Here is a 26,093-nt window from a genome sequence, read left to right on the forward strand (position 1 = left end):
AACAGAGAGACCGTCTGTGAAGCAGTCTGGGGCAACATGGTGGAATGTTCAAAACAAACAAGCACAAATAAACGTGTGGACATCTGGCCTGAATTTAGAAACGAATAGGGGGATTGGAGATGAGCCTCTGTCGTTTCACATTGCAGGCCCTGTGCTCCAGCTCCAGGCACCCAGTGGATTCCAGAGGGTTGGGCCTGGGGAACCAGGAAGGCCTGGGCGAACCAGTGCTCATGTGGGGTTCAGCTGCTGTGTCTGCAGGGGGGTTATATTAGGGAGGCAGCCCAGGGGTTAGGAACAAACCAGGCCCTGGAACCAAGCTGTCTGGGTGTGATTGTGGCTCTACTATGTACCAGCTAGGTGACCTTCAGCCGATCCTTCAACGTCTCTGTGCCTAAGTTTCCTCATCTACAACATGAGGGTGATATTAGCACCCATGTCAGAGATTGTCAGGAGGATGAAATGAGGAGATCCGAGCGCATGCTCGGAAGAGCGCCTGGCATCTGCAGTCATCAGCATAGAGAGGCACCTCTCTGGCCTTGCGGATTCCAGCACACAGCAGAGAAGAAACTCAAACTGTACTAGCTGAGGAAAGTTCACCTCCAGAGGACTGAATGTGTTGACCACGAATTATATGGTCATTCCCAGAGAGGAAGCATAGACTAGAAGGAAGGAAGAAAAACCACAGCCCCTGGGGTGCCCAGCCCTGGCTGGTAGGCAGAGGGGCTGTGGAGGGCTGAGTTGTGCTCAGGTGGACTGTCTTGAAATGTCATGTGCCTCCTCCCTGCCCCCAGGGAAGTTGGAAGCTTGGGGGTTATGTATCCACACAGGCAGGTTCCCATGGCCAGTATCCTAGAAATTTTTGTCCTTATCTCACCTGAGTCAGCCTTTCCCAGAGTCATTTACTAATACTGTATCTCTGCTCTGGAATCTTGCAAAATCATTCCCCTGTTATGTCTGCCTCAACATGGGAAGAACCCCTCTCATCTGGAACTCTTGTCCGATGCCTGCCGTCCTGCCTCTCTGCAGTGTGTGGGCAGGTCTGCTCTCTGCTGCGCACGTCTTCAGAATGACTGGATTTCAGGCTTTCTGAGCTAGTGTCTTTAAATCCACTGGTGAAAGGAGATAACAATCATCTGCTGGTTGGTGTTTGCCAAAATATGGCCTTATAACGGGATGAAGTGATGGCTCCTGGCGTGAAACCTGGTTCCCCCTGGGCGTACACCCAGCCTGAACAGCTCCTTTAAAACCAGAAGCAATTTGTCATCTTTTGATTCTCTTCCAGCACTATCCCTGTCACAGGTAGATAAATGAGGTGGCAGATGGGTGTCCAAATGCAGGATCGTCTAATCCCAGCGGTTTCCCGCGGAGCCGTCACTCCGCAAGGATGGAGAGCACAGTGGCGTGGTCCCTGGCTTCAGGATTGTAACCATAAGCAAATTTTTTCATCGTATGTCCCATTTATATGCATGAAGTGCTTTCTCAGAATCTCCCAGCCTCCAGTGTGCCATTGATAGGTGCATTTCTCATTTTAGAATCCTGAAATGAATCACACGTTTGTGAGCTCAACATCTCATGTCTGTAGTTCCACAGAATGCCACTAATCACATCAATTAAGCCAGCAAGAACCCCTGAGTTAGAAAGAGATGGGGGTTGGACTTGATGTTCTAAAACGCTTTGATTACAGAAAGCCGATGAGAAAGGTGGGTGCGTTTCAGTTCACCTTGAGTTGCATGCTCTGTATGTGGCTCAAAAGACACCTACACAGTTTTCTACACAGCCTACATGGACTTTAGATTTTCTTGGTTGCATATAGCTAAAGTTACCCGGTTATTCCCAAGGATGCAATAGGCAGAAGAAGCCTCCTGGTTGCCAAAACATGGGTGACCCGTGATTCCCCTGTAAATGAAGAAGGGTAGGCCTGTGTGGCAGATGAACTCAGCTAGCCAGGGCAGGCTCATGCCCATGCCAGGGGGCTGAGTGTGCTGCAGGTCCAGCCAGACAGCTTTGATTTCTTCTGTGGTCGTTGGTCACACCCTTCATCTCCACAGCTGCCAGAGTAACTGGGCATCCTAACTTACAAGGTCCCAGCCATGGCTGGATCAACTCGAGTTCATCCCCAACCACAGGAAAATCTCTGCCCTAATAGTATTACAGTGAGTTGTTGAGCATCATTGAGGCACCCTGAGGAAGGAACAGATGTGGAGCATCTTCTCAAAGCTGGATCTATTGAGCATGTACCAGATTCTTATGCAGACCCCTAATGCTGGTGGCCATAGGAGTTTATAGCCAGCTTTTAATTATCTTTAGTACTGAAGGAGAAATCTAGCATAAACTTTAACATTTAAAAGTAAATCCTTCAATTCAAGCTTTAGCCAGTGGTTTCATACTGGAAATCTTTTAGGGGATGGTGGTATTTCCTTTTATGTTTTCCCCATTAAGCAGTTTTAATTTGCAGCAAAATGACCCATTGGGGCTGAGAGTACAGCACGGGAGAGTAATTTGCATGGAGCTGAGAGATGGGTGTGGGTGCCTCTTCCTGCCTCTTCCAGCCTCTCTTCTTCATCTACAGACCGTTGTGTTTGCTACGTCTACTTCATAAGGTTGGGGGAGAATCAAATGAGTTAACAAATATAGAGCCATCCCTCAGCCCGGGCATAGGAAGCACATGATACATCTTAGTTGTTATGACTTACTTAGACTTACAGAAAAAGAGAGGAGAAACTCTTCAAGGGAGATAATGAAACACAGAAAATTTTGTTCATTAAAAGACAGATGCATAAGTGAATCTTTAAGGTAATTCTGCATTTCATTCATGGTGAAATCACATAATCTTTTTCTTTTAAGATTATAAGGCTGAGCCAGCTGTACATGATATATTAAACCCACACATTGACTTCTTTAGAAAAGTTACTGTTTAAGAATATGATCATTCCTGGAAAAAAACAACTTTGTTGTGCCTCCTGTCCATTGAAAAGAGTTACATGTAAAGAATGATTTGCATTCCTTGGATTAGTGTCTTCGAATTCCTGCTCTCTCTTCAAGCTCTGTAATAAAGCAAGGCAAGAGAGGGCTGTGAACTCCTTGAGGAAGGAATTCCTTATAATTCCTCTTCATTGCCTCAGAGTGTCTGGCAAATAGTAGGCATTCAGTCAATGTCTTATGAATGAATGAATGAATAATTTAGATGTTTAATCCTTTAAGTCAGTGATATTCAACCTTAACCATGCATTGGAATTGTTTGGGGGACTTGTTAAAACCAAGATTGCTGCTCCCCTCCCCCACCCCCACTCCCCAAGTTTCTGATTCAGTGGCTCTGAGGTGGGGCCCAGTAATTTCATTTCCAACAAGCCTTCAGAGGATGCTGATGCTGTTGGCCCAGGGGCTGTACCTTGAGCACCACTGCTTTGGGGTCCACTCCACTGCTTAGGGCCACTGCTTTTTTACCTTTTCCAAGCCTTCCAAGAGATTGACATCTATAACTGTCTGACCTTGTCCCGTAGACCTGAGATAGGTTTTCTAAAAATGACTAGGATTTAACCAGATAAAAGAGCAAGCTGGATTTTTTTTTTTAATCAAAAACTACATTTGTGTTTCTTGTCTAATTATGAGAGAAGTGAGAGCCAGATCACCACCTCCTTTATGACTGTGGTGTCTGCTGGGGGGACACCGCCAGGAAGGGTGGAGTAGAGTGGCAAACCTTGCAACATTTAAGGCAGCTTGCATCTCCCTCCAGTTTTGGAATCCCCTCTTAGTGTCAGAGGCACTTAACCACAAAGTTGAAAAGAGACATGACCTTTTGCAGAAACTGCAGATGAGCAAAAAGGGTACAGGAGGTGAGCATATGATACAAAAGGGAACGCGTTATTTGCGAAGTCTTTTCATGGCTACTGTGGGCCTGACTGAAGTCATTAGGCCCCCGGTTCAGAAACGAGAGGGAGTTTCATGGCCTGAGGAAGGCTGCTCTCTGCAAAAAGTTATTCTCCTAATTCCAGATGTCACTTTGGGTGGCAGGCAAGGAGCTAGCATTCCAAACCCAGGCCACGCAGAGCTCCTCCTCCCTCCATCCCCCTCTTCTCAGGAAAGAGTCTTCGAGACTGTGAGGACACAGGAGAGGCCAGGGATGGGTTGGCAGAGGGTACCAGAGGGACACCAGGCTCCCTGAGCAGAGAGGAGATCAAATGGAGCCTGAGAAGGGAATTGAAGAGGCGGAGGGGACCAAGGCCTTCCTCTGAGATAGTGAGAGTGTGTTAGTGACTTATTGCTCCATAACAAATGACCCCGACATTTAGCAGCTTAAAACCACAAATATTTATTGTCTTGAGCATTTTCTGGAGACTTGGGAGTGGCTTAGCTGAGTGGTTCTGGCTCAGGGTCCCTCATGGGGTTGCAGTCAAGCTGTCCACAGCTGCTGTCATCTAAAGGCTTGGCTGGGTCTGGAGATCCACTTCCAAGATGGCGCCTTCACCTGGCTGTTGGCAGGAGGCCTCAGTTCCTTGCTCTCAGTACCTTAGGCCTCTCGATAGGGCTACTTATGACATAGTAGTTAACTTCCTTCAAAGCCAACAATACGAGAGAGAGAGAGGAAGTCAAAATACCTTTTATGACCTAGTCTCAGAAGTGACACACTGTCACTTCCGCTTGATTCTGTTCATTAGAAACAAGTCACTCGGTCTGACTCACACTCGAGGGGAGGGGAATGAGGCTCGACCTCTTGAAGGAGGAGCACCACCACAAAGAGTGGCCTCTTCATCCTCCTCTTGCCGGGCTCAGAAAAGCACAAGAATAATTGATATAGGGCCTTTGGTGAAATGATGGTGGGAGCTTTTAAAAGGACTCCAGAGGGGGCTGTGGGAGTTTTGCCTGATTGGGCTGAGGAAAGGTGGTTGGGTAGAGGAAGGGACATTGGAAACTCTCTGTGGGCTTTGAGCCTACCATCCTACAGGAGTCTTGCCTTTAGGCCAAGGGGCAACCTTGCTTAGAAAGGACTGAAGCCACCTATGAATCCCAAGGCTCAGGTTTGGTTCCAAAGAAGAGGAAGAAGGGGCTGGCTGCTTAGAGCCAACTCTGTGCTGGAGAGAGAGTAACACACAGCACTGTGCATCTCCTTCTAGATTATCTGGCCTACCAGGTCCCCAGTGGGGAAAGAACAGGGACTTAAGGCAGAAGTGGTATGCTAAAATAAAGAGGAGCTTTTGGGCTGTGCCTCTCAGGAAGGATATTTGGGGGGTGAGGGGATGTTAGGAAGCGGGAGAGGAGGAGCCCCACTATTTTTTATTAAAGTGATCCCACTCAGGAGGATGGTTTAGTACTGCCAGGCACAACAGGCATTGGCCCTTTGTGGCTGCGGCTCCTAGGTCCCACACAGACACCCTCCCCCGGGAGCAGATGTTTATTTTGGCCACCCCGGCTCCATAAATGGATTTCACTTAGCAGTCTTTTGAGGATACAGAACCATTGGTGGTCATATTGTACTGTGTCTGTTCTTATCTCCCTTCTCATCCCCAGGGAATAAGCTAATCAAACTTGCTGATGATTTTACACTGAGAAGGAGATAGCTAATAACTTGGATGACAAGTATTAGAATACAATGTGATGTGGATAAATTGGGTCCACGTATTAAGGGCTATAAAATGAGATTCCATCAAGGCATGAATAATGGTGCCTGTGGAAAAGATTAATCAAATACCCCATTAAAAGGTATAGGAATTCTGGTCAGACAGCCCCTGTTTAATTACACTCCTGCCCCTACCCCGCCCCCACTCCAATCCCCCTGAAACTGCTTTCTACTAGGAGAAATATGGAAAAGAGTTTAGAGGAAATAATAGAAAAATTGGGACATATGTTTTGGTAGAACGAGATTATGAAAACAGATTTAAGCAACCAGTGTTTAATTTAGAAAAAATAAAAAAGGCAATTGGCATGAGTAAACATTTACAAATGTAATTTCCAAAGGAGCCCTGTTGATACCATTCAGCGAATGCCAACAAAGCATTTACTTTCCAAAGGGAGAAAGCAAGACAACAAGAGAAATGAAGGCACCTCCAGGAATGGACCGGAGAACAGCCAAGCCATAGAGAAAAAGCAGGTGTGAGAACGGACAATGCAGAAGATAGACACACTTCTGAAAGATCTGGGAGGACTGGCGTTGTCTGCAGAAGGCTTCCCGGAAGAGGAGACTCCAGCAGAGCCCTGAAGTGTGGACAAGCTCCCATGTACTGCAAACTCGTGAGCACACTCTGGTGACAGGGTTTAGGGAGCACGTGGGCTTGAGCAGAGCAGGGGGCCCCTGTGGGATTCTTCTCTCCATCTCCACCACCACCACCCTGGCCCCAGCTGTCATCACTTCTCGCCTGGACAACTACAAAAACCTTCCAGCTGTTTTCCCTGCTTCCGCTCTTGCTCCTCTACAATCCATTCTGCACACAGAAGTCAGAATCAAAATCAAAGTTAATCGTATCACTCTCTTGACTTGTGGCTTCCCATTGCTCTTAAGCTAAAAGTAAAAATCATTATCGTGGCTACAAAGTCTTATGTGGTCTGAACCACATCCTATGTCCGCCTCCCTTTCACTCACTATATGCCAGTCAAGCTGGCCTTGAAAATTTCAGCACACTGGGTCTTCCTGCCACAGGGCCCTTGCACATGCTTTTCATTCTCTGTGTATGATTTTCTTCCATCTCTTCCCAAAGCTAACTCTGACTCATCCTTCAGAATGCATCTTAATGATTACTTCCTCCTGGAAGAATTCCCTAATATTCATAACTAGGTCAGCTCTCCCTCATACCTTGAAAACATGTGTTTATTGTGTGAACATATGATTAATGTCTGTCTTCCCCACTAGACCACAAGCTGTATGAGGTCAGGGACCCAGTCTTGGCATCCCTCAGAGCCTAGCACTGTCTCGATAAATATGGATTGACTGGATTGTGACATTTAATTAGGAACAATGAGACTAGTCAAGAAATTACACTAGACTAGTATGTAAGAGAATGCCGTTATGAATTCTTACTGGGATGAAATGTCCAGACTACTGAATTCATGTCTAGACTCTGCCACCTGCTGGCTGTGCTGTTGTAAATAAATCACAGATCCTCTCAGAGCGTGTTTCCTCATCTATAAAATGGGGATACCAACACCCACCTCACATGGTTGTAGCAAGCAATTAATGAAATAATATATATAAAAGCATTTTTTAACTGTAAAACAAGACAAATATACTGTGTCCTTTTTCCCAGTGCCTGGCACGTTGGGTCCTTAAACGTCTGTCGGGTGGGTGGATGGATGGATGGATGGATGGATGGATGGATGGGTGGGTGGGTGGATGGATGGATGGATGGATGGATGGACGGACGGATGGATGGACGGATGGACGGACTGATGAAAGAACAGATTAACAGTTAGGTAGCCAGTATGAGATCCAGGAGGGGAACCTGACATAAAGATAGTATGATGGAAACCAAAAGAGGGGAGAATTTCAAGAAGTAGGAAGAAGCTTGTTGACCGCCCACAATATCACGTAGAGTAGAGCAGGCAAGGAGAATGAGAAAAAATATCATTTAACTTGGGTGGAAGGAAGTCCCTGGTGACCTTGGGGCAAGTCCTCCTCAGCCTTTTCATGTTGTCTGTGCCTTCAGTGACATGCGTTAATTGAAACTTAATCACTTTACTGATTTTTATCTTTTGGGGGGAAATCAAATTGATTTGCACATACAGCAAAATTGGCGAGGTTACTCCAGCTGCTGGTGGCAGGTGCTGACAAGTGAAGAAGTGAGCATCAAAGAATAAGAAAATACACTCAACATTTATTTTAATAAGGCCCAGAAAACCTTAGTTATTTAATAAATTGACATGGATAATTAGGTTTCAGTTTCAAGGGTTGTTTCATTTTTAACTCCCTGAGTTCCAATAGGAATAGGGCCGTGTGTGCAGGTTGTGGCACAAGATCCATCCCAAGGTGACCACACATTTCTAGGAGCTTTTTTCTGTCTCTCTGATCACACCCCACTTCCTACCACAGCCATCCACGCAGGGTACGTCACTCTAACACACACACACACGCACACACACTAAGCTCCTAGTCCTTTTGATTGGTTACTCCTCCAGCATGGCAGCCTCAGCCCTGTGCCAGGCTCTGATCAGCCAGTCTGTGTGTGGGCCCGGTGAGTGAGCGGCCCAGGCTGACCACACGCCGCACACTGATCATCTCAGGGCTGACTCCCAATGAGTAAGAAAGACATGATGAACAAATGCAGCCCCATGGCTATTTCAACATTCATCTTCACCCCCAGTGCTCCAAACCTGGCTCACAAAATTAGGTACTCAGTAGGAAAAAAGTTAGATCAAACTAGAAGAAAAGGCCACCAAATATTTCGTTTCCATGTGGTAGCTGGTGGTGCGGAATATGGGTTTATGCAGAATGGAGACAGTATTTAAAAAGACTTTAAAATGGTTCAGAGAGTTTGAAGGCCCCTGGCCATAGTGCCCCTTCAGCAGGGGTGGCTCAAGAGCCTGTTGCTGATCCAAAGACAGAACCGTGCATGTCTCTGTCCTCTTCCTCACATCTCCCAGGTCAAGGACTTTCTTTGACAGCCCTGGGTTCAAGTGTTGAGTCTCATCAGTAGAGTGGTTTTCTATGAACTGATGCACACAGTTTGCAAGAAGGATTGCCAAAGCCCTGGTCCTCCTACAAATGGCACAGTCCCTGGAAGATCACCACATTCCGACTGGGAAGTGTAGGGAGGTACAAAGTAAAGACCTCGCACGTCCTCCTGCCTTCACTGGTGGACCCTCCTGGGGAAGCTGTGTGGTCAGTGGGGAGGGCTGGGTGCAGACAGGGCAGGACCCTCTCCCACGGTTGCATGGCAGGGGCAGCAGAGCTGGAACCTGTAACCACTGATCTGTCCTCCCACTGAAGGAGCAGACCCCGAAGCTCTTGATCCTTCCAGTCTCCAGAAACACTAGGACAAAATTTCCAACTTTAGACAGAAGAGTGTGACAGTTCAGAGCCAGGCTCAGAGCTAGGATCACAGCTCAGCTCTGCCTCGCCTAGCTCCTGCCGTCTCCCAGCTTAAATCTTCTCATGTGTAGAAAATGGGTATATCATGCTTTCTCAGAGAGGTGGCATGAAGATTAAATGCCACAATGCACGTGACGTGCTCATGCCAAGCCCAGCCCGCGTGAGAAGTGAGCTAAGAGAAGCATGGAAGCCATGATCGATTTAACCCCCTTTGCAGGTTCTGGTCTGCCTTCAAACATCACTGCTGGGCCCCAGCCCAGCCTGCCCTAGGGGATTGCATACCGTGGGTGGGTAGCTCTTACAGGCTGGAGTTGGAAATCTTGAGAAGAGAGGAGTCCATGAAGGGGTTTAGAGTGGCGGCTGGGGAGGGGGGTAGGGACGAGAAAAGGGTTCAGGGGAGAGCTCTGCAGAATTCCTGGGGATCCAGAGATGGGGTCTGGAAGAGCCGCACGAGCCAGCCGGGAGGACCAACATTAGACTTGAAACATCAGAATAACAGTGTCGCAGGGTCCAGGCAGGAAGGGATTTCAAGAAGGAGCGTCAGATCTTGCAGAAAGGTAAACTAGGACAATAACGAAGAAAAAGGCTTTTGAATCATGTTTGCCTTTTCAGTGAAAGTGACTTCAAATTAGTTTGGTTTCCAGAATTTTAAACACACATATTGTAATCGTTGGAAATACCCTAGAGCACTGTACAAACCAGGATTGGAAATCACTTACCATCTATACTATAAGAGCAGGAACCCAATCTTGCAAGCAGATTTTTGTTTGTTTTTTTTCTGTGTGTGAGGAAGATCAGCCCTGAGCTGACATCCATGCCAATCCTCCTCTTTTTGCTGAGGAAGACCGGCCCTGAGCTAACATCCATGCCCATCTCCCTCCTCTTTATATGGGACGCCGCCACAGCGTGGCTTGACAAGCGGTGCGTCAGTCCGCGCCCGGGATCCGAACCTGCAAACCCCTGGCCGCCAAAGCAGAGCACGCGAACTTAACCGCTATGCCACCAGGCCAGCCCCTGCAAGCAGATTTTAAAAACTCCTGAGTCCAGGAAAGAAATCCACCTGCCTGTCAGATCTGCATTAAGTCCTCTTGATTATCTTTCCCTCCCTGCGTCTCCCACCTGGCCCACCTTCTCTCCACTGTGAACAGGGACGAGGATGCACAATCTTGATTTCTTTCACAAATACAATCCCTAGGAGAACCATGGAGAGAAAGAATAGAGAACCAGAGTGTGATCACTTGGGGCCGCTGCCTAATTTCTTTTATTCCTCCTCTGATGTCTTTCAGGCCCCTTTTGTGGCTGTACAACTAATGCTGTAATAAAGTTTTGAAGGTAGTGTCGGCAGCTTATTGGGTTTGAAGATGACTTGACTTTTGAATTTTTTTATTGTATCCATCAGTTTCAGAGCTTTTTTTTTCTGTGCAAATCAAAACAGACCCCACACGTATTTAATTTTAAGTGTTAAAAAACCTCCTGTCTCCTAGTAGGACATTGCTCATTGCTTTTGTCCATTGTGTGGGTTGCTTAGCCTGGAGCATATAATTTAGAGTCCTGGACTTACCGGAGGTGTCTGGAGGTCACCGTTAAGTGGATGTTCCCTTTATTAAGTCAATATTTGATAAAGCCTTTTGAAAATGCTAATAATTATGTTCGTCAGGCTGCCTGCTGAGATTAGAGAAAAGACAAAATTTTAAAGCTTAGTTTTCTTGCTCCAAACCTTAAGTAAATGGCCAGATCTAATCTTCCTTTCATCCATCATTTATATTTATTACATTTGTTGAGTCTGGTTAGTGGGTTAGATTCCTTAGGTTTTCACTACATCCTATTATGCAATCATCTTTGATAAAACCTAATGTTATACAACCCTGGACCCTCGAGCATAGCATGATGCCAAACCCCATTCCAAATGTGTCTCCTGCTGAAGCAAACTATATTGGAAGACATTAAAGAGAAGCATTCCTCGGTCACTTCAAATTGCAAAAAGATTTTCATAAATCACCAGATCCACAGAGAGCTGCCCCCAGATCCCAACTTCCTCCCTGCCTCATTACCTCCATTGTGAGCGCCCCCTTTGCCCACACACTCATGAGAGAGTGATTACGGTGTGTGGTGCCCTCCTTCGGAACACAGCTTGCATACAGGTTGTTTTCAAATGGGTGATTATTTACATTGAGAATGAGTGCACTTGGACGTGTTGACATGCACCACAGGCAAAATGCAGACAGTAGGAAACTGCGGCTTAGACTGCCTGAGGCTTCGACAGATGAATGGTAAGGAAAAGAAATCGATGGAGGGAGAACTGGTCACTTAAAAGACGTCTAAAAAAAAACGGCAAAACTAAACTACAGTGTCTAAGGATACACACTTGGGTGATAAAACCATAAATAAACCCAAGGAAGTCAGGTAGGAGCGGACTACTTTGGGAGGAGCAGGGGCCACAGATGCATGGAGGGGCTCTAGGGTCGCCGGCACAGCTCTCTTCTTTCACTGGACTTTGGTTCCTGGGGCGTTTGCCTTCTCATCATTCCCAATGCAATACATTTGTTTTGTGTGGTTTTAAGTGCCTGTGCTTTATGTTACAATAAAAACTTATTTTAATGAGTCCACTTGGGGTTCACATTACCTACAGTCTGTGAGGAATTTGGCTTTTGGGGGAGTGTCTTATAATAAAATATGTCTTACTTTTCTCACTAAGAGGAAAATTATAAATCCAGCTGGAAATTCACCAGTGGGGTTGTCTGGCAGCTTGGTCAGAAATGAGAAACAGAAGAGGGCCTATTAATGGAGCTTTTCTAGGTTCTGGCTACAGAAGACTCCCTTGGTCTTTCCTTTTTCCCTTCTTTCAGGTATACAGTTAATTACCTAGTTAGTTACTTTTAGTAACGGAATAAGCCCCTGCAGACCCACCTTTCCTGAGCAAAGCTGGACCCTGACAATAGCCGTGTTGCTCCCTGCCCTCCCTCCTCCCTTATCTTTAGTAATCTTTAAGGACCACAAAGTTTGCTTAGAGGGACTTAGCCCCCCACTTTCTCCACCTCTGACGTCCCTGCAAGTGCCAATCTGAAGCGACGCCCCTGATGGTGTGATTTTGGGGTGCCCTGTGATGCACCTCTCCCTCCAGCTGGGGCATCATTCCTTTGCCTGAGAGCTTCCACCCTATTGAGTGCACTTCCCCCAGAGCATTTACCACCGTGGTATGGATAAGTTGGGTGAGAGTTAGTTTCCATAGAGGGGAAAGTCATCAAGAGTAGGACTCTGGAAACCTGAGGTGGGGGCGCAATAAGGGAAGACCCAAAATAGGGGTGGTGGGGGTTTATCTTTCCTTCTTGTTCTTCTTATCAGACCCGGCCTCAGCGTGTTGATATTTTTCAGCTTCAGTCTAGAATCCCACCAAAACACAGCATTTGCATCTGTCCCTGGGGCTGCATGAGGCCAGTTGTCCAGCTCTCTCAGGGCATAAGCCTGAGTACAAGCCTGTTTGGGAATAAACAGTAGATTTGGCTCCATGAGTGCAGGAACCTCATCTGATTTTGTTCACCATTCATTTCTCAACCCGCGTACAGGGCTTGACACCTGATAGGTGCTCACTAAACACTTGATGAAAAAATGAAGGAATGAAAAGCGCCCAGGCCAACCGAAAGCTTGCAGCAAGAGAGAGAGCACAGAGACCTCCCAAGACAGGCAGAGAGACAGCGACTGCTGTCACTACAGGCTCCTGGGCACATCGCCTTCCCCTTCTCTCCACCCCTGAGCGTTTCTCCATCTGCAGCCTGGGGTCGACCACTCCTGCTCTGTGCCTCCCTGTCCTCAACAGGAAGATCAGCCAGGACCTAGTTCTTGAGAAGTCACAGCCCTTACCACATTTTTTCCCACTTGCACAGCGCTTTGGGGTCGTAGAAGTATTTTCCCACACATCGTCTCATTTGCACTAACACAATAACCCCATGAAGTAGGTCCTTCCCACTTTACAGAGGGGGAAACTGAGGCTGAGAAGGGTTACAATGAGGGGCAGAGCTGTAACTGGAACCTGGAACTCTGGGTCCCTGTGTCCGCTATCCTTTCTGTTGCGCTGTCGCAGGCACTGTTGGCGATCCAAATCAAGGGATCAAGAGTCAACCCATGGGCCGGCCCCGTGGCTTAGCGGTTAAGTGCGCACGCTCCGCTGCTGGCAGCCTGTGTTCGGATCCCGGGCACACACCGACGCACCGCTTCTCCGGCCATGCTGAGGCTGCGTCCCACATACAGCAACTAGAAGGATGTGCAACTATGATATACAATTATGTACTGGGGCTTTGGGGGGAAAATAAATAAATAAAAAATTTTTTTAAAAAAAGAGTCAACCCTTGCCCCCAAGAGGCTTGAAATCTAATTCGGGTGCAGAAAACTACCTTCCACGGTAAACATAGGCCAATAAACATATTGTAGCACCACCGGAGCTTTCCCTGGTTTACTTCACAGAGAGGCTGTGAAAGGTTCTGCTGCCGTTGATTCTTAGAAAGGTTCTCTCTACGTAAACTTATTTACAGAGTGTAGAATGGAGTGTCTCAGCGGGCTTCAACTGTCTGCTGTAATGGGGAGGAGAGGGAGAGCATAAAAAATGGAAATTTCAAAGACCTTATTTTAATCAGTGGTGTCGGTCTCACACTTCAGCAGTTCTCCTTAGAAATAACGACATCGTAGATAGGAAAAGGAAAGCAAGGGGTGTAAAAAGCCCCTAATCTAGATGACCATTCCCTTACACTAGCGTTGTCTGTCAGGGAGCTGATGCAGCTACCGTGCACGCAGAAGTGTCTGTGCTTTTGGACCTGCCCCCAAACCGTTTCACACTCCTTCTCTCCTCTGATGCTCTCGTGACCCCATACACGAGGTAGGGCTGATACTGAGGCTTAGAAGCGTCACGTGACTTTCCCAAAGCCCCAGACCAGTTAGCGGCAGTGCTGGAACGTGAACTGGAGCTCTTCCCGGCCCCCACCTCTTTCCCACCTCCTTTCCTACAGCGGCCCCTCTTGGGCTTCTCTTTCCGCCATCCTTGAGAAAGACCCAGCTGTAGCAGCTCAGCCACCGCGAGTCCACAGCACTGGCTCTGGTCAACGCAGGCTCGTATTACAGTGGTTAAGTATTCGCTGACCACGTTACTGTGTTACAATCATTTAATTAGTCTATGCCTAGGAGGAAGAGATGCTTTATTTAGAAGTTTAATAGTAAACACTTCCGGATCTTCACTTCACTGTCAGCTTGATGGTGTTAGGATGATCAGGGTCTGCCCACTGTGCTCCTCATCCACTCAGCACCAGAGGGGTAACGAGAAATGGCTTCGTTCAAGGCACAACCTTGTCCTGTGCTCAGGACAGCAGGAGGGTTGTGGCTAGGTTCGAGAAGGGAGGACAGACAAATGCAGGAGGCAGAATCATGAGAAAAACGACGTTTTAGGACCTTCAAAAAAGTAACCAGATCTTTTTGTGACCCTCTTGAGGCAAAACGAGAGTAGAATTTATCTTCTTGGGCCCCGGGTTGGGGATAGCACGGAGGTTCACACCAGTCTGTTAGTTGAAAGCCAGTGTTTGTCAACCTCGACTGCACGTTAGAGTGATCTGAGAAGCTTTCACATATCCAGATGCCAGGCCTGGCATTCAAACTCCACACATGATTCCGGTGTGCAGCCAAGCTTGAGAACCTGACCAGATAGGTGGTGGTGGCTTTGTCAAGTGTCGACCTGGCCAGGCTGAACTACAGTTCCCAGAACTCCCTGTCCTGTAGGTTTCTAATTGGATGGGCCACAGAGAGATTCTTGGGAGATCTGGAGGATGGAAGGGAAGCAGCAGCCATTTTGTAACACATAGGTTGTCGCCTGTCTGCTGGCCCACCTCATGGCATGAGGTAGCAGCCAAGCCAGGCCTGTAATTGCTCCACCTTCCCCTGGATCCCCCTTCAGCTTCTCTGACTCCTGGGCAAGGTGTATGTGTTTAGCTCCAAGACGATGGGCCCTGGCTTCTGGGGGATGTCCGTACCATCATGGTCAAAGGCAATAAGAACCGACATGAGTTTCAGTCCATCCTCATGGGGTTCCGGTAAAGGCCTGTGGATTCCAGATTATTCTTGGTTTTTCCCACTTTTCATCCTTCTTTCCTTCCCAACCGCCTGTCCTGTGGACTTTACGTTCCAGCATCAGATGCAAAAACAATGCCTTATGGAGGCTGGTAATCAGCAGTTACTGTTGCGAAAGGTCACATACCTGTGTGACCCATATATGTACAGATACAGATACATGTATATGCCTATCCATCCTTGTAGTTCTGCTTCTGTGATTGACTGACTGAACAGGTGGTTTTCAGAATCATGGATTATGGGATTGTTTTCATCCACAGATGGAGGCCCAGTTTAAGAAAGAGCTACGAGTGGCTGTGACAGAAAGGAAAGGCAGGTCTGACAGCTCCCTGTCTCTTCTTCCACCCCACAAGGTGTCACCTGAGGGGCAATTTGAAAACCTGTGGGAGATTCTGGTCTCCAAGTCTGGTCGTACGTGGGAAACCCCTGGGAGAATCTTAAATATGCAAATTCATGGGCTTCACCTCACATCTAGGAATCAGAATCTCAAACCATTGGTCTGAAAGTGAGAATTTTTTAAAAGCCTCCTTTACCGTAGCCTTTCTGGGGTGCCAGTAACGTTCTGTTTTTTGATCTGGGTGCTGGCTATGTGAGGGTGTTTTGTGTGCCCAGCGTCATCAGGTGGCACACTTGTGATTTGTGGCCTTTCCTGTGTGCATGTTATACCTAAATAAAAAATAATTTTAAAATGCCCCGCCTCCCACCCACCTACTCCCCATAATCCCATATTCCAGAGAATGGCCAAAGTTGAGAACCACTGGACTAGATGATTCTTTGTACCCTTCCTGGCAAAATTCATAGAAAGGAACAAAAAAATGTTCAGCAACTGGGGAGCAGTAAAGATGCTTCCACAATCCTGATGCTACGATCCTATGCAGTTACCACCACACTGAAGAGTAGGAAACAGTGAGGCGGCTCGAAGGGATAGGAGTGGGCCAAGGGGGCTGAGAGGGGGCAGTCTGGAAGATCACATTGGAGCCAGACCATGGAAAGCTTTGAATGCCAAACTGAGAAAAAGGAAAAGCCACTTTCAAAGAATTAGGGGTTTATTTTGAGAAGCAGTGAGGAGCCCCTTACAGATTTTGGGGATAGTGATTGAGAAAAGTGGCATTTTTGAAAGTGCACTTGTGAATATCAAATTATATTATCCATCATATTTAACAGCTCACAAAATGTATTGTTTGAAATGCAAACTGGTGAACGACGGAACAGGCCCTGGCACTGAAATGGGGACTTTACCCTCCTTTGGTGTCAAGACAGACTTTTCAACCTCAGCTTCTTTCTAAAGTGCATGCAGTCTATACACAGTGTTCTGAAATGTATTTAAATAGAAAAAAAAAAAGGCAAAGCCTCAATTCTCCCATTTGAAGACCTGGGAGGTTCTGATGGAGCACAGTAGTTATAGGTACAGTAAGATTTTATAATCATAGTGCAGGGAGAAACTTCACAGGCTGATTCATTTTTTAGGCAATAAGTGTTCAGAACAGATCCAACAGTGGTTCTCAACAGGGGGTGTGGACCTTGGGGAGGGGGATTCAGGGGTGGCAGCAGAGAATTGGGATGAATACAATTGTCCCTGGGGCTTTTTGTTTTGTTTTTTTTTTTATTAATTTTATTTATTTATTTTTTCCCCCAAAGCCCCAGTAGATAGTTGTATGTCACAGCTGCACATCCTTCCAGTTGCTGTATGTGGGACGCGGCCCCAGCATGGCCGGAGAAGCGGTGCGTCGGTGCGTGCCCGGGATCCGAACCCGGGCCGCCAGCAGCGGAGCGCGAGCACTTAACCGCTAAGCCATGGGGCCGGCCCCTGGGGCTTTTTGAAGTAAAGAAGTGCAGGCCTTCCCTACCCCCACTGCCTGAGTGATTCTGATTCTCCCCCAGTTTAAACCCACAGCCTAAAGGCTGTCTCGTATCTTCTTTAATATCCACAGACAGAGTTTTCACAACTTCTTTTAGTGGTCCTTTTCTGAGTGTGACAACTTTATGCATACACACACACACACACACACACACACACACACACACCCTGACCCCTCAAAAACAAATCCAAAGACTAGAACTCTTGAGCTTTCAAAATAAAGGCAGAGGGGCCGGCCCTGTGGCTTGGTGGTTAAGTGCGCGCGCTGCGATGCTGGTGGCCCGGGTTCGGATCCCGGGTGCGCATCGAGGCACCACTTCTCCGTTCATCCTGAGGCCGAGTCCCGCATACAGCAACTAGAAGGATGTGCAGCTACGACATACAACTATCCACTGGGGCTTTGGGGGGAAAAAAAAATAAAAAAAAATAAAGGCAGAATTAGGCTTAAAAGCATTGGTTAAGAAAATCAAACCATAGGCGTCATCAAACTTCTTTTTTAAAGACACATTTTCTTTCTCATCTTGCTTCACTTGGAGTATTTTCATCTTACCCTTTCTTACCCTCCCTTACTGTAACCAGACCCTAAACTCGATTTTGAGGGCTATCCAGAGAGAATTCTTTGATCCCACGGGGAATTCTCTTTGGAACCCGACACACCCCCAAACATCTCTCCACCAATTCGGGGGCATGTGCAGAGGGAATGCAAACTAATCCTGACATTAGTCTCAGTCTAAAATATTTAGCAGGACAAATCTAATAAGGAAAACAATAACGTGGGGCATTCCAAAGTGAGAGACCAATTCCCATGCATCTGTGCTGCTTCCCTCCCCTCATGCGGATAATCTGAGAGTCGATGTCCATGAATTAGGTCTCCCATTCCCCACATCCCTCCCCAGCCCAGAGCCTTTCTCAAAACACACTGAGATCTCTTCTCATTTCTCCCTTCCAGCATTTTTCAGGAAAGGGAAGTTCACTTTAATTACTCTGCCCTCCTGGCTCAGGAAACAACCAGACATTCTCCTTGATCTCCGGGGCGGGCCCAGCTCCAGGCCTCAGAGGCAGCCCTGTCCGTGCCTGGCTCTGAGATGTTTTGCTCAGCTGTGTACAGCAGCTCCCCAGAGCACTTCACTCAGCTAATAAAAGTTGGCAGAGGCACAGGGTGCAAAAGCCCCAAGCCCCAGGCTTGAGGAGGAAGCCTCTGGAAGCAGGAGATTGAGCCTCAGCTTTCTGGCTCAGTCGCCCTTGGGCTCTGGTAACCAGGAGGACACCCAGCTGGGTCACTGTCTGGCAGGAGGATTCCCGCAACACTGGTGTTATGTCTACATGGATCTCAGAGGCATAGCACCTGTCCATGTGTGTGGTCCAAACAGGTGACACCTACTCAACTCAAAACAGAACCACGGCAGGCCAGAGCTGGAAAGAGACCTGCAAGATGATGGAGCCAACCTCCACACCCCCTCGGTACAGTAGGGGAACCCGAGACCCACCCAGACCATGCACGTAGAGAGAGAGTTGGGCACTCTCCCAGGTTCCAAGTCCAGCATTCCACCTCTGCCCTTCGCCCCTTCTCACAACGCAAGCTAAGTCTGCTAGGACTATGTCTTCTCAAAATTATCTTATTATCAGGTTTATGGATGGCCAGCAACATTAACAGGTCCAGTGGAGGGTCACAAGGCCCTCAGACCTGGAAATGTCATGGCTCCCACCCAGGCTAGGCTTGGGGCTTGGGTGTACATATGTTTATATATATTATATGTATTTTAATATATATTTTATATATTACATATTTATATTTTATATATAAATTATTTATATTATTATTTTATATATAAATATTTAATATATTTAATATATTTTTAATGTGTATATATGTATATGTATACTTTTTTTTTTTTTTTACCACAAGTAAGCTTTAAAGCTAATTTGCCTTTGTTTCTTCTTTCCTAGACCTCCTTTCGGTTACTTTTTATTTAGGTCTCTAAGGGACTTTTCATATGTGGGAGGTTTCTGAGAACTCTGACTACAGGCACAAGATGTGATGTCTCTTAGCCTGGGTAACAAGAAGCTGCACTGAATGGTTTTACAGTAAAAAAAAAAAAATCATATCTTAAATTATGTACTATGCATAGGGAATTTATGTATCATGATTTTATATTCATAACACGTGTGTTTTCACGTATTGGTAGAGAGGTACCTTACAACATTTTAGCGGAGGAACTTTGTGGTTTTTTTGAGATGTAATTGACACATAATGTGGTATTCATTTAGGTGTACAACATAATGGTTCGATATATGTATGTATATATTTCTTTAATTCATCAAATCAGTAATACATGTACCTACTAAAAAATTCAAAAAGTATCAAAAGGAGTAACAAGTCTCCCTCCTGCCCCTGCCCCCCGGCCACGCATTTGCCTTCCCGGAGGCCACGGCTGTGAGATGCTCCCCAAGATTGGCAAGCATAGATGTTTGTTTCTTTTTCTTTTTTAATAGATGGGTGTGTATTATATACGCTGTTGTGCTCCTTGCTTTTCCAACTTACCACATTCACTCATTGCTTTAACAGATGTTAATACTGAGCTCCTGTGACGTGCCAAGCAGTGGCTGGAATACAGAGGGAGCCAAATAGATGCTCGGCCTCTAGGACTTTGTGGGGGTAGAGACGGTGAAGGAGTAGCCATCTGACGCCAGGGGAGGAAGAGTCGGGGCGGGGAGGGCAGGGAGTGCTCTTCCTCATGAGCTGGTAGGGACAGCCTGTCTACAGAGGCTCGAGGCCAGGTCCCGAGCAGAAGCAGAGAGGGCCTTGTGGATCCTTGGCAAGAGGACTGCGGGCAGAGGGGCAGCGGGGCAAAGAGCCTGGGGCATGCCTGGTGGTCATGCTCCTGGGACAACAGAGGGGCGGGGTGCCTGGAGCTTCTAGGGTGAAGAATGGCGAGAAGGGGGCTTGCCCACATAGAGAGGCCCAGGCAGGCAAACCCACATAAGGACTCGGGTTTCATTCTAAGTGAGACAGAAGTCCTTGGGCAGTTTTGAGCTGGGGAGAGACAAGCTCACCATGGTTGCTGGGTGGGGAACACCTGGTGGAAAGGGGAGGGGTGGGAGCGGGACACCATGGAAGGCGCCTGTGGAAGTCCAGGCGAGAAATCAGAGTGGCCTGGATCAGGCTGGTGACGGTGGCGCTGGGGAAAAGCAGGTTCTGAATGTATCTGTAAGGTAGGGCCAGTGAGATTTGCTGACGGTTTGGCTGTGAGGTGTGAGAGCAACAGGAGGCTGGAATGACCCTGAGAACAGCTGGGTGAAGGATGTGCTGCACTGAGATGAGGGAAAGCAGGGGCGCGGAGGGATCTAGCACTCGGTTTTGGACACGTTACATGAGAGGTGTGATTCATTGGGCAGGAGTTGGCAGACGGATGCAGGCATGTGGACTGCAGACAGGGTCAGGGCTGGAGAGACAAATCTGAGACTCGTTAGCATCGAGGCATTACTCAGAGCCCTGGGAACGGACGAGATCAGAGAAACTGCCCAACATTCTTCATGCTGTGGGCCCTCTGGGGCAGACAGACACCAGGGCCTCCAGGCCCCTCCTGACAGGTCCCCATCCATTGCCCCGAAGGCCAAGGGTATCTGTCTGTCACAGCTGTCACTCCTTTGCAGCCGAATGCATCGTGTGGTCACACAGTGTGAAGTAGAAGAAAGAGCCCTGGGCTGGGGGTCAGGACCTGGAATCCAGGGCCAGCTCAGGCACAGTCAGCTGTGTGACCACAAGCCAGAGGCCCCTGGGGCCTGGTCGCATCACCTGGGAGGGTTCGAATTAGGTGGTCCCTTGAGGACCCTTCTGGCTGGAACGCTATTTGCCTGTAAGTCAAGTGGTATGAGGAGTACAAAAGGAATTCCTACACACCACCCACGTGGAAACTCACAGTACGAGGACGTTCGCAAAGTGGAAGGGAGATCGTGGGAGCAATTGGGGAGTGGTTTTCTGTGGGGGAGGAAGGTAATTTCAAACTGACAGAAAACTTGCAAAAATAGTTCACACACTCCTCCCGTATATATATGTGTGTGTGTGTGTGTATGTATACATCTTTATATATTTCTATATATTATATTTTATAAATTGTTTGAGTGTAAGTTGCAAATATCATGTCCCTTTACCCCCCTAAATATTTCAATGTGTATTTCCTAAAAACAAAGATATTATCTTCCATCACCATAGTCCAGTTATGAAAATTAGGAAATTAATATCACTGATACAGACCTTATTCAAATTTTGCCAATTACTTTGTAGAGCAAAAATAGTTAAAAATCCAGGATCACATGTTGCGTTTAGTTGTTGTGTCTCTTTAGTCTCCTTTAATCGGGGATGATTCTTCAGTCTGCCATTCACAGCCTTGACACTTGTGAAGATGACAAGCCATGTATTTGTTAAAATGTCTCTCGATTTGCCTGCTGTTCCCTCATGGTTAGATTCCGGTTGTGCATTGTGGGTGGAAGCCCCTTTAAAGGTGTCATATCTGATCTGGGGAGATCAGGGCACTGCTGCTGATGTGAGGAGAATAGGCCCTTTGGGTGGGGACCGGACCACTCAGACCACCTGAATGGGAACTAAAAGAGAATATTCAGCTGGGGGGTACACAGTGCATGTTCAGTACATTCTGAGCTGATATTTGGCAAGAAAAGGGACCCTCACTCAGTAGATTTACTCTCCCCAATTATCCTGAGTGTGTTTAATAAATCATTGTTCTGTGTAGGGCTATACGCTGTACCCACATTCTCTCACTCAGTCCCTCTGTGACCTGAGGGTGACAGTGTTTCTCCTGTTTTAGAAATGGGAAAACTGAGGCCCAGGGAGCACATGCACTTAGGGGCAGAGCCGGGGATGAAACCCAGGCCTCAGCCTCCAGGCTCCTGCTCCTTCTGCTCTGCTGTGCTGTTTCAGACCTGTTAGGAGGTTTTCTCCACGATCAGCCCTTGCTTTGCTTTTGCTCGAAACGAGGCTTGAACAGAGACCCCAGCTCTGTTACCCACTCACGTCAGTGACTGGTACTGGTTAATGTGCAGGCTTGCTGTCATCTAGAGCATAATTTTCACGGATTCAAAGACCAATTTTGCTGTTACTGAGGCGGAAAGATCTATTTCCTCATAAGTTATCAAACCTATTCCGAGGGAACCCATACCACTGGGGCATCTCGCTGGCTGGTTCTGAAAGGAAGCCTTGCTGCATCTGGCATCGTTAGCTTGTATGGCAGGTGGGTCAGAAGGCCCAGGTACACGCGTGTGGGCACCGCCTGGCTACCACGCCACAGCCGTGTGACACTCAGCACCGCCATCAACCTCTACAGTGAAAAACCCTCTCAGCCCTCCTAGCTGCCTTCTCAGTGTGGCCCTGAGGGGCACGTGGAACCTTGAGAGAGCACCTTGTGGACTTTACGGATGCTGGTAATCATCACCTCCTCACCCAACCTAGCGTTCCCGCAGAGAAGACTCCCTTCTTGTCAGAGTGCTGGGCGAGGCTGCTACCCCCGACTCTCGGGTGCGGTGGTTGGAGGACTGGGCTCAAGTCAGGCTCTGTGCAGCAGGCTGCCTGACCTCTCGGAGTTTCTGGCGGTGGGAGCAGTGTGCTGAGCGCCTGGCGCCACTGCCTGGCACAGATATGCAGTCTTCCTTGGCTTTTCCTCTTCCTCCTCTATTTTCTGGCCGTCCTCCTTCTCCTTCTCCTTCTCCATGTTGCTCTCCTCTGCCTCCTTTGCCCTCTCTGACTCCCTCTGTAAAAGCAAGAGTTATTATTTTGTACCAAGATATAAATCACATACAGAGGTTGGGAGGCTGAGTCCCACTCGTCTCCGACCAGGAAAATAAAAAGACCCATCAAATCCTCATTTGGAAAGCAGTGAGCTTGGCCTTAGGAGGTCCGGCTTTCCCCAAAGAAGCATTTGCTGCATAATTTGGGCTGGAGGATCAGGGCTGGAAGCTGGGGTGGGTGAGGGGCTTTTGAGAGGGGGAGGGGCAGGCCGCTGGACACTGGCAGATATCCCCTCGAGGTGGCTGTGGGGTCACCAGCCAGTCACCTGTTTTGTTGGGGGGACTAGATTGTGTGCAAGCATATGGGAGGTGGGGGGCCTTTTCTCATTCAAAATTAAAATGGCTTTCCTGGAAGTACAAATATGGAAAAAATAAACAGTCTGAGAGCTTAGATAGATGGTTGTGAATGTGAAATGGGTTAAGAATGTAAGTATTTAAAATAGCACCTGACCCAGGGTAAGCCCTCAGCAAGTGGGCACTATTTTTTATAGTGTTCAAGGGTGTGGACTCGCAAACCAGGTTGCCTGCGTCCACATCCCAGCTCCAACATTTCTCATTGTGCAGCCTTGGGGAAGTTACTTTACCTCTCTGTGTCTCAGTTTCTTCATCTGTAAAATGGGCATAATCATAGTACCTACGTGATAGGGTTGTTGTGAAAATTAAATAATTCGTATACAAAGGCATTTAGAAAAGTACCTGGCATGTATTAAGCATCATGTAGGAGTTATTACCTACTGTGCTGATGAGAAGGTCAGAGAGAAAACGACCACTGGATTTTGCTCATATCCAGGCATATTTGAGAACATCAACAAAGAGGCTGGTAATCTTGAACTCAGAACACAAGCTGTATTTCAAGCCTAGGTGTCCTGCGCCAGATAAAGCTGGGCATCTTGCCTGTGGGTTAAGAGTCACACATGGGACAGAACATGCTTGCTCTTCTGAAGTTCTAGTTCTTCAGTCTTGAAATTTGGTCTCTCTGCCTCGTGACAATGTGTTCTTTGCAAAAGGATCTGACACTCACTGTGTTGGATTCTTATGACTGCTGTAACAAGGTACCACAACCCTGTACCACAGGTTGGTACCACAAGGTACCAGAAATTTATCGTCTCACAGTCCTGGAAGCTAGACGTCTGAGATTAAGTTGTCAGCAGGGTGGGTTCCTCCTGAGGCGGGTGGGAGAGAATCTTCTGTTCCTCTTTCTGGCTTCTGGTGGTTTGCTGGCAATCTTTGACCTTCTTTGGCTTGTGGATGCATCACCCTGATCTCTGCCTCCTCTTCACATGGTGTTCTCCCTGTGTGTATCTGTCTTTGTGTCCAAATTTCCCTTGTATAAGGACACAGACATATTAGATTAGAGCCTACCCTCATGACCTCGTCTTAATTTGATCATCTACAAAGACTCTATTTCCAAATAAGGTCACATTCACAAATACTGTGGGTTAGGACTGCAGCATCTTTTAGGGGGCCACAATTCAACCCAACCCTTAACACTCACAATCCCTCAACCCCTCATGTCCGAATTGCTGAAACTGTCTTCCAGCTGGCAGATCCATTACCCTTCACCTCCCGTTCCTGCTCACCTTCCACACAGTGCGTGAAAAATCATCCTCCAACTCCATTTTCACTATGGAGGCATCTATGGCATTCCTAATACTGCGATCAGAAGAGAACGTCAAGCTCAAATGGGTCAAAATCAAACACCAGCAGCAACGTGTTGAAAGCCAAGCCCGTACAATGTTGCAGGGAGGAGTACGACCTGGTTCTTGGGTAAAGAAAGCTAAGGCTTTATTTTATGTGAGGGACTCGCCATTGACCCAGTGCTCTGACTGAAGTTCAGTGTGGGAAGGAGGAAGGTGGCCATTTGGGGTCACTTGAATTTTCTCTGGGCTCTCATCCTGTACCCAGAGGAGGTTCCACATGCCAGAGAATTAGCATTTGGAGCTGAGCGTCATCTCCGCTCTGCTGCTGCCCAGCTGTATGAACTTGGACCTGCCTTTCTGGGGCTTAGTGTGCTCACTAGTCCACTGAGGACGTTGGATTCACAGTGAAACGACTTTTGACAAATGTCAAAGGTGTATGTAGCTTTATCTCATTTAATCCTCACAACAAGCCACTAAAGTGAGTGTTGTTTCCCATTTCACAGGTAGAAAACCTCAAAGAAATTGAAGGACCCCAAAGCCCACATTTTTTGTGTTACGTGACCCTGCTTCTTTAACTCTTAAATCAGTGGTTTTCCATCTGGGCTGCACAGTCTAATCACTGGAGAGAACCTTGGGTTAGAGGTCTGACATCTCTGGGAGCAGGGCCTGGGTGCTGGTATTTTGCAAGAACGCTCCTGGTAATTCTGATATATTTCCAGTGTTAAGAACCACTGCCCTGGGCCGGCCCTGTGGCTTGGTGGTTAAGTGCGCGCGCTGCGATGCTGGTGGCCCGGGTTCGGGGCCCGGGTTCGGATCCCGGGTGCACATCGAGGCACCACTTCTCCATTCATCCTGAGGCCGAGTCCCGCATACAGCAACTAGAAGGATGTGCAGCTACGACATACAACTATCCACTGGGGCTTTGGGGGGGAAAAATAAAATAAATAAAATCTTTAAAAAAAAAAAAAAAAAAAAAAAAAGAACCACTGCCCTAAATGTTCAGCAGATCTCCCCTGGTCTAGAAGCTACAGCGAGTGCACATTATGTCTGTAGTAATTGCCAAACTCCTCAGCCTGAGGTCTTGGGCCTTCCACTAACCCATTATTTCACTTCCGACTTCCCCATTCAATGCCCCTTTCTTGTAGTTTCACATCTTGTGATCAGCTGCCCCTTGGGTCCTTCACAGGCTAGACTGGTCATCATGGAGCTGTCTGCCCTTTACCAGATGATGCTTACAGATTCTGGCTTTCTGGCCCTGACAAAGTCATCATTCTTGACTCAGAGATTGTCTACACCAGGTTTTTCAAGTCGTCGTCTGAACCCACTAGTGAATCATGAAATCACTAGAGCGATGCGTTTAAAAATAAAATGGAGAAGAAAAGAGAAAATAGAGTAGATCATGTAGTAAGGAAAAGCAATGTTCTATGAAATTTCTATATATATATATAACCAAATACATATATATGGGCTCTCCGTGAAAAGTACTTATATGTCTTACTGTGGGTTACAGTGCAGACAAAAATGTTTGAACTGCCCTATACTGACATACACTTATCATTGCTTTCAGAACCTGGAGCAAAATGCTCTTCCTCCAAGGGCATAGAATGTTAGAGCAAGAGACCTAGAGGTCATATAGTCCACCAATCCCCAAAACTAGTGCCAGGCAGCTGCATGA

The 26,093-nt window shown here is 47.3% G+C and overlaps 1 protein-coding gene across 4 annotated transcripts in view; it reads left to right on the plus strand.

Moving 5' to 3' along the window:
- The window catches only part of ATXN7L1 (ataxin 7 like 1), a 224,907-nt gene that overhangs the window by 95,801 nt on the left and 103,013 nt on the right, over positions 1-26,093 (plus strand). Inside the window, exon 4 of one of the 4 annotated variants that reach the window (XM_004439300.3) lies at positions 6,006-7,251. The exons of the other annotated variants lie outside the window; for them this stretch is intronic. Within the exon in view, the coding sequence (XP_004439357.1) occupies positions 6,006-6,091 (86 nt within the window). The 3' untranslated portion in view covers positions 6,092-7,251. Of the gene's footprint in view, positions 1-6,005; positions 7,252-26,093 lie in introns of those variants that run through there. 4 annotated transcript variants of the gene reach the window in all.

This window comes from Ceratotherium simum, chromosome 1 (assembly GCF_057802395.1).
Source record: "Ceratotherium simum simum isolate JZ-2026a chromosome 1, ASM5780239v1, whole genome shotgun sequence".
In the NCBI taxonomy this organism is placed as follows: domain Eukaryota; kingdom Metazoa; phylum Chordata; class Mammalia; order Perissodactyla; family Rhinocerotidae; genus Ceratotherium; species Ceratotherium simum.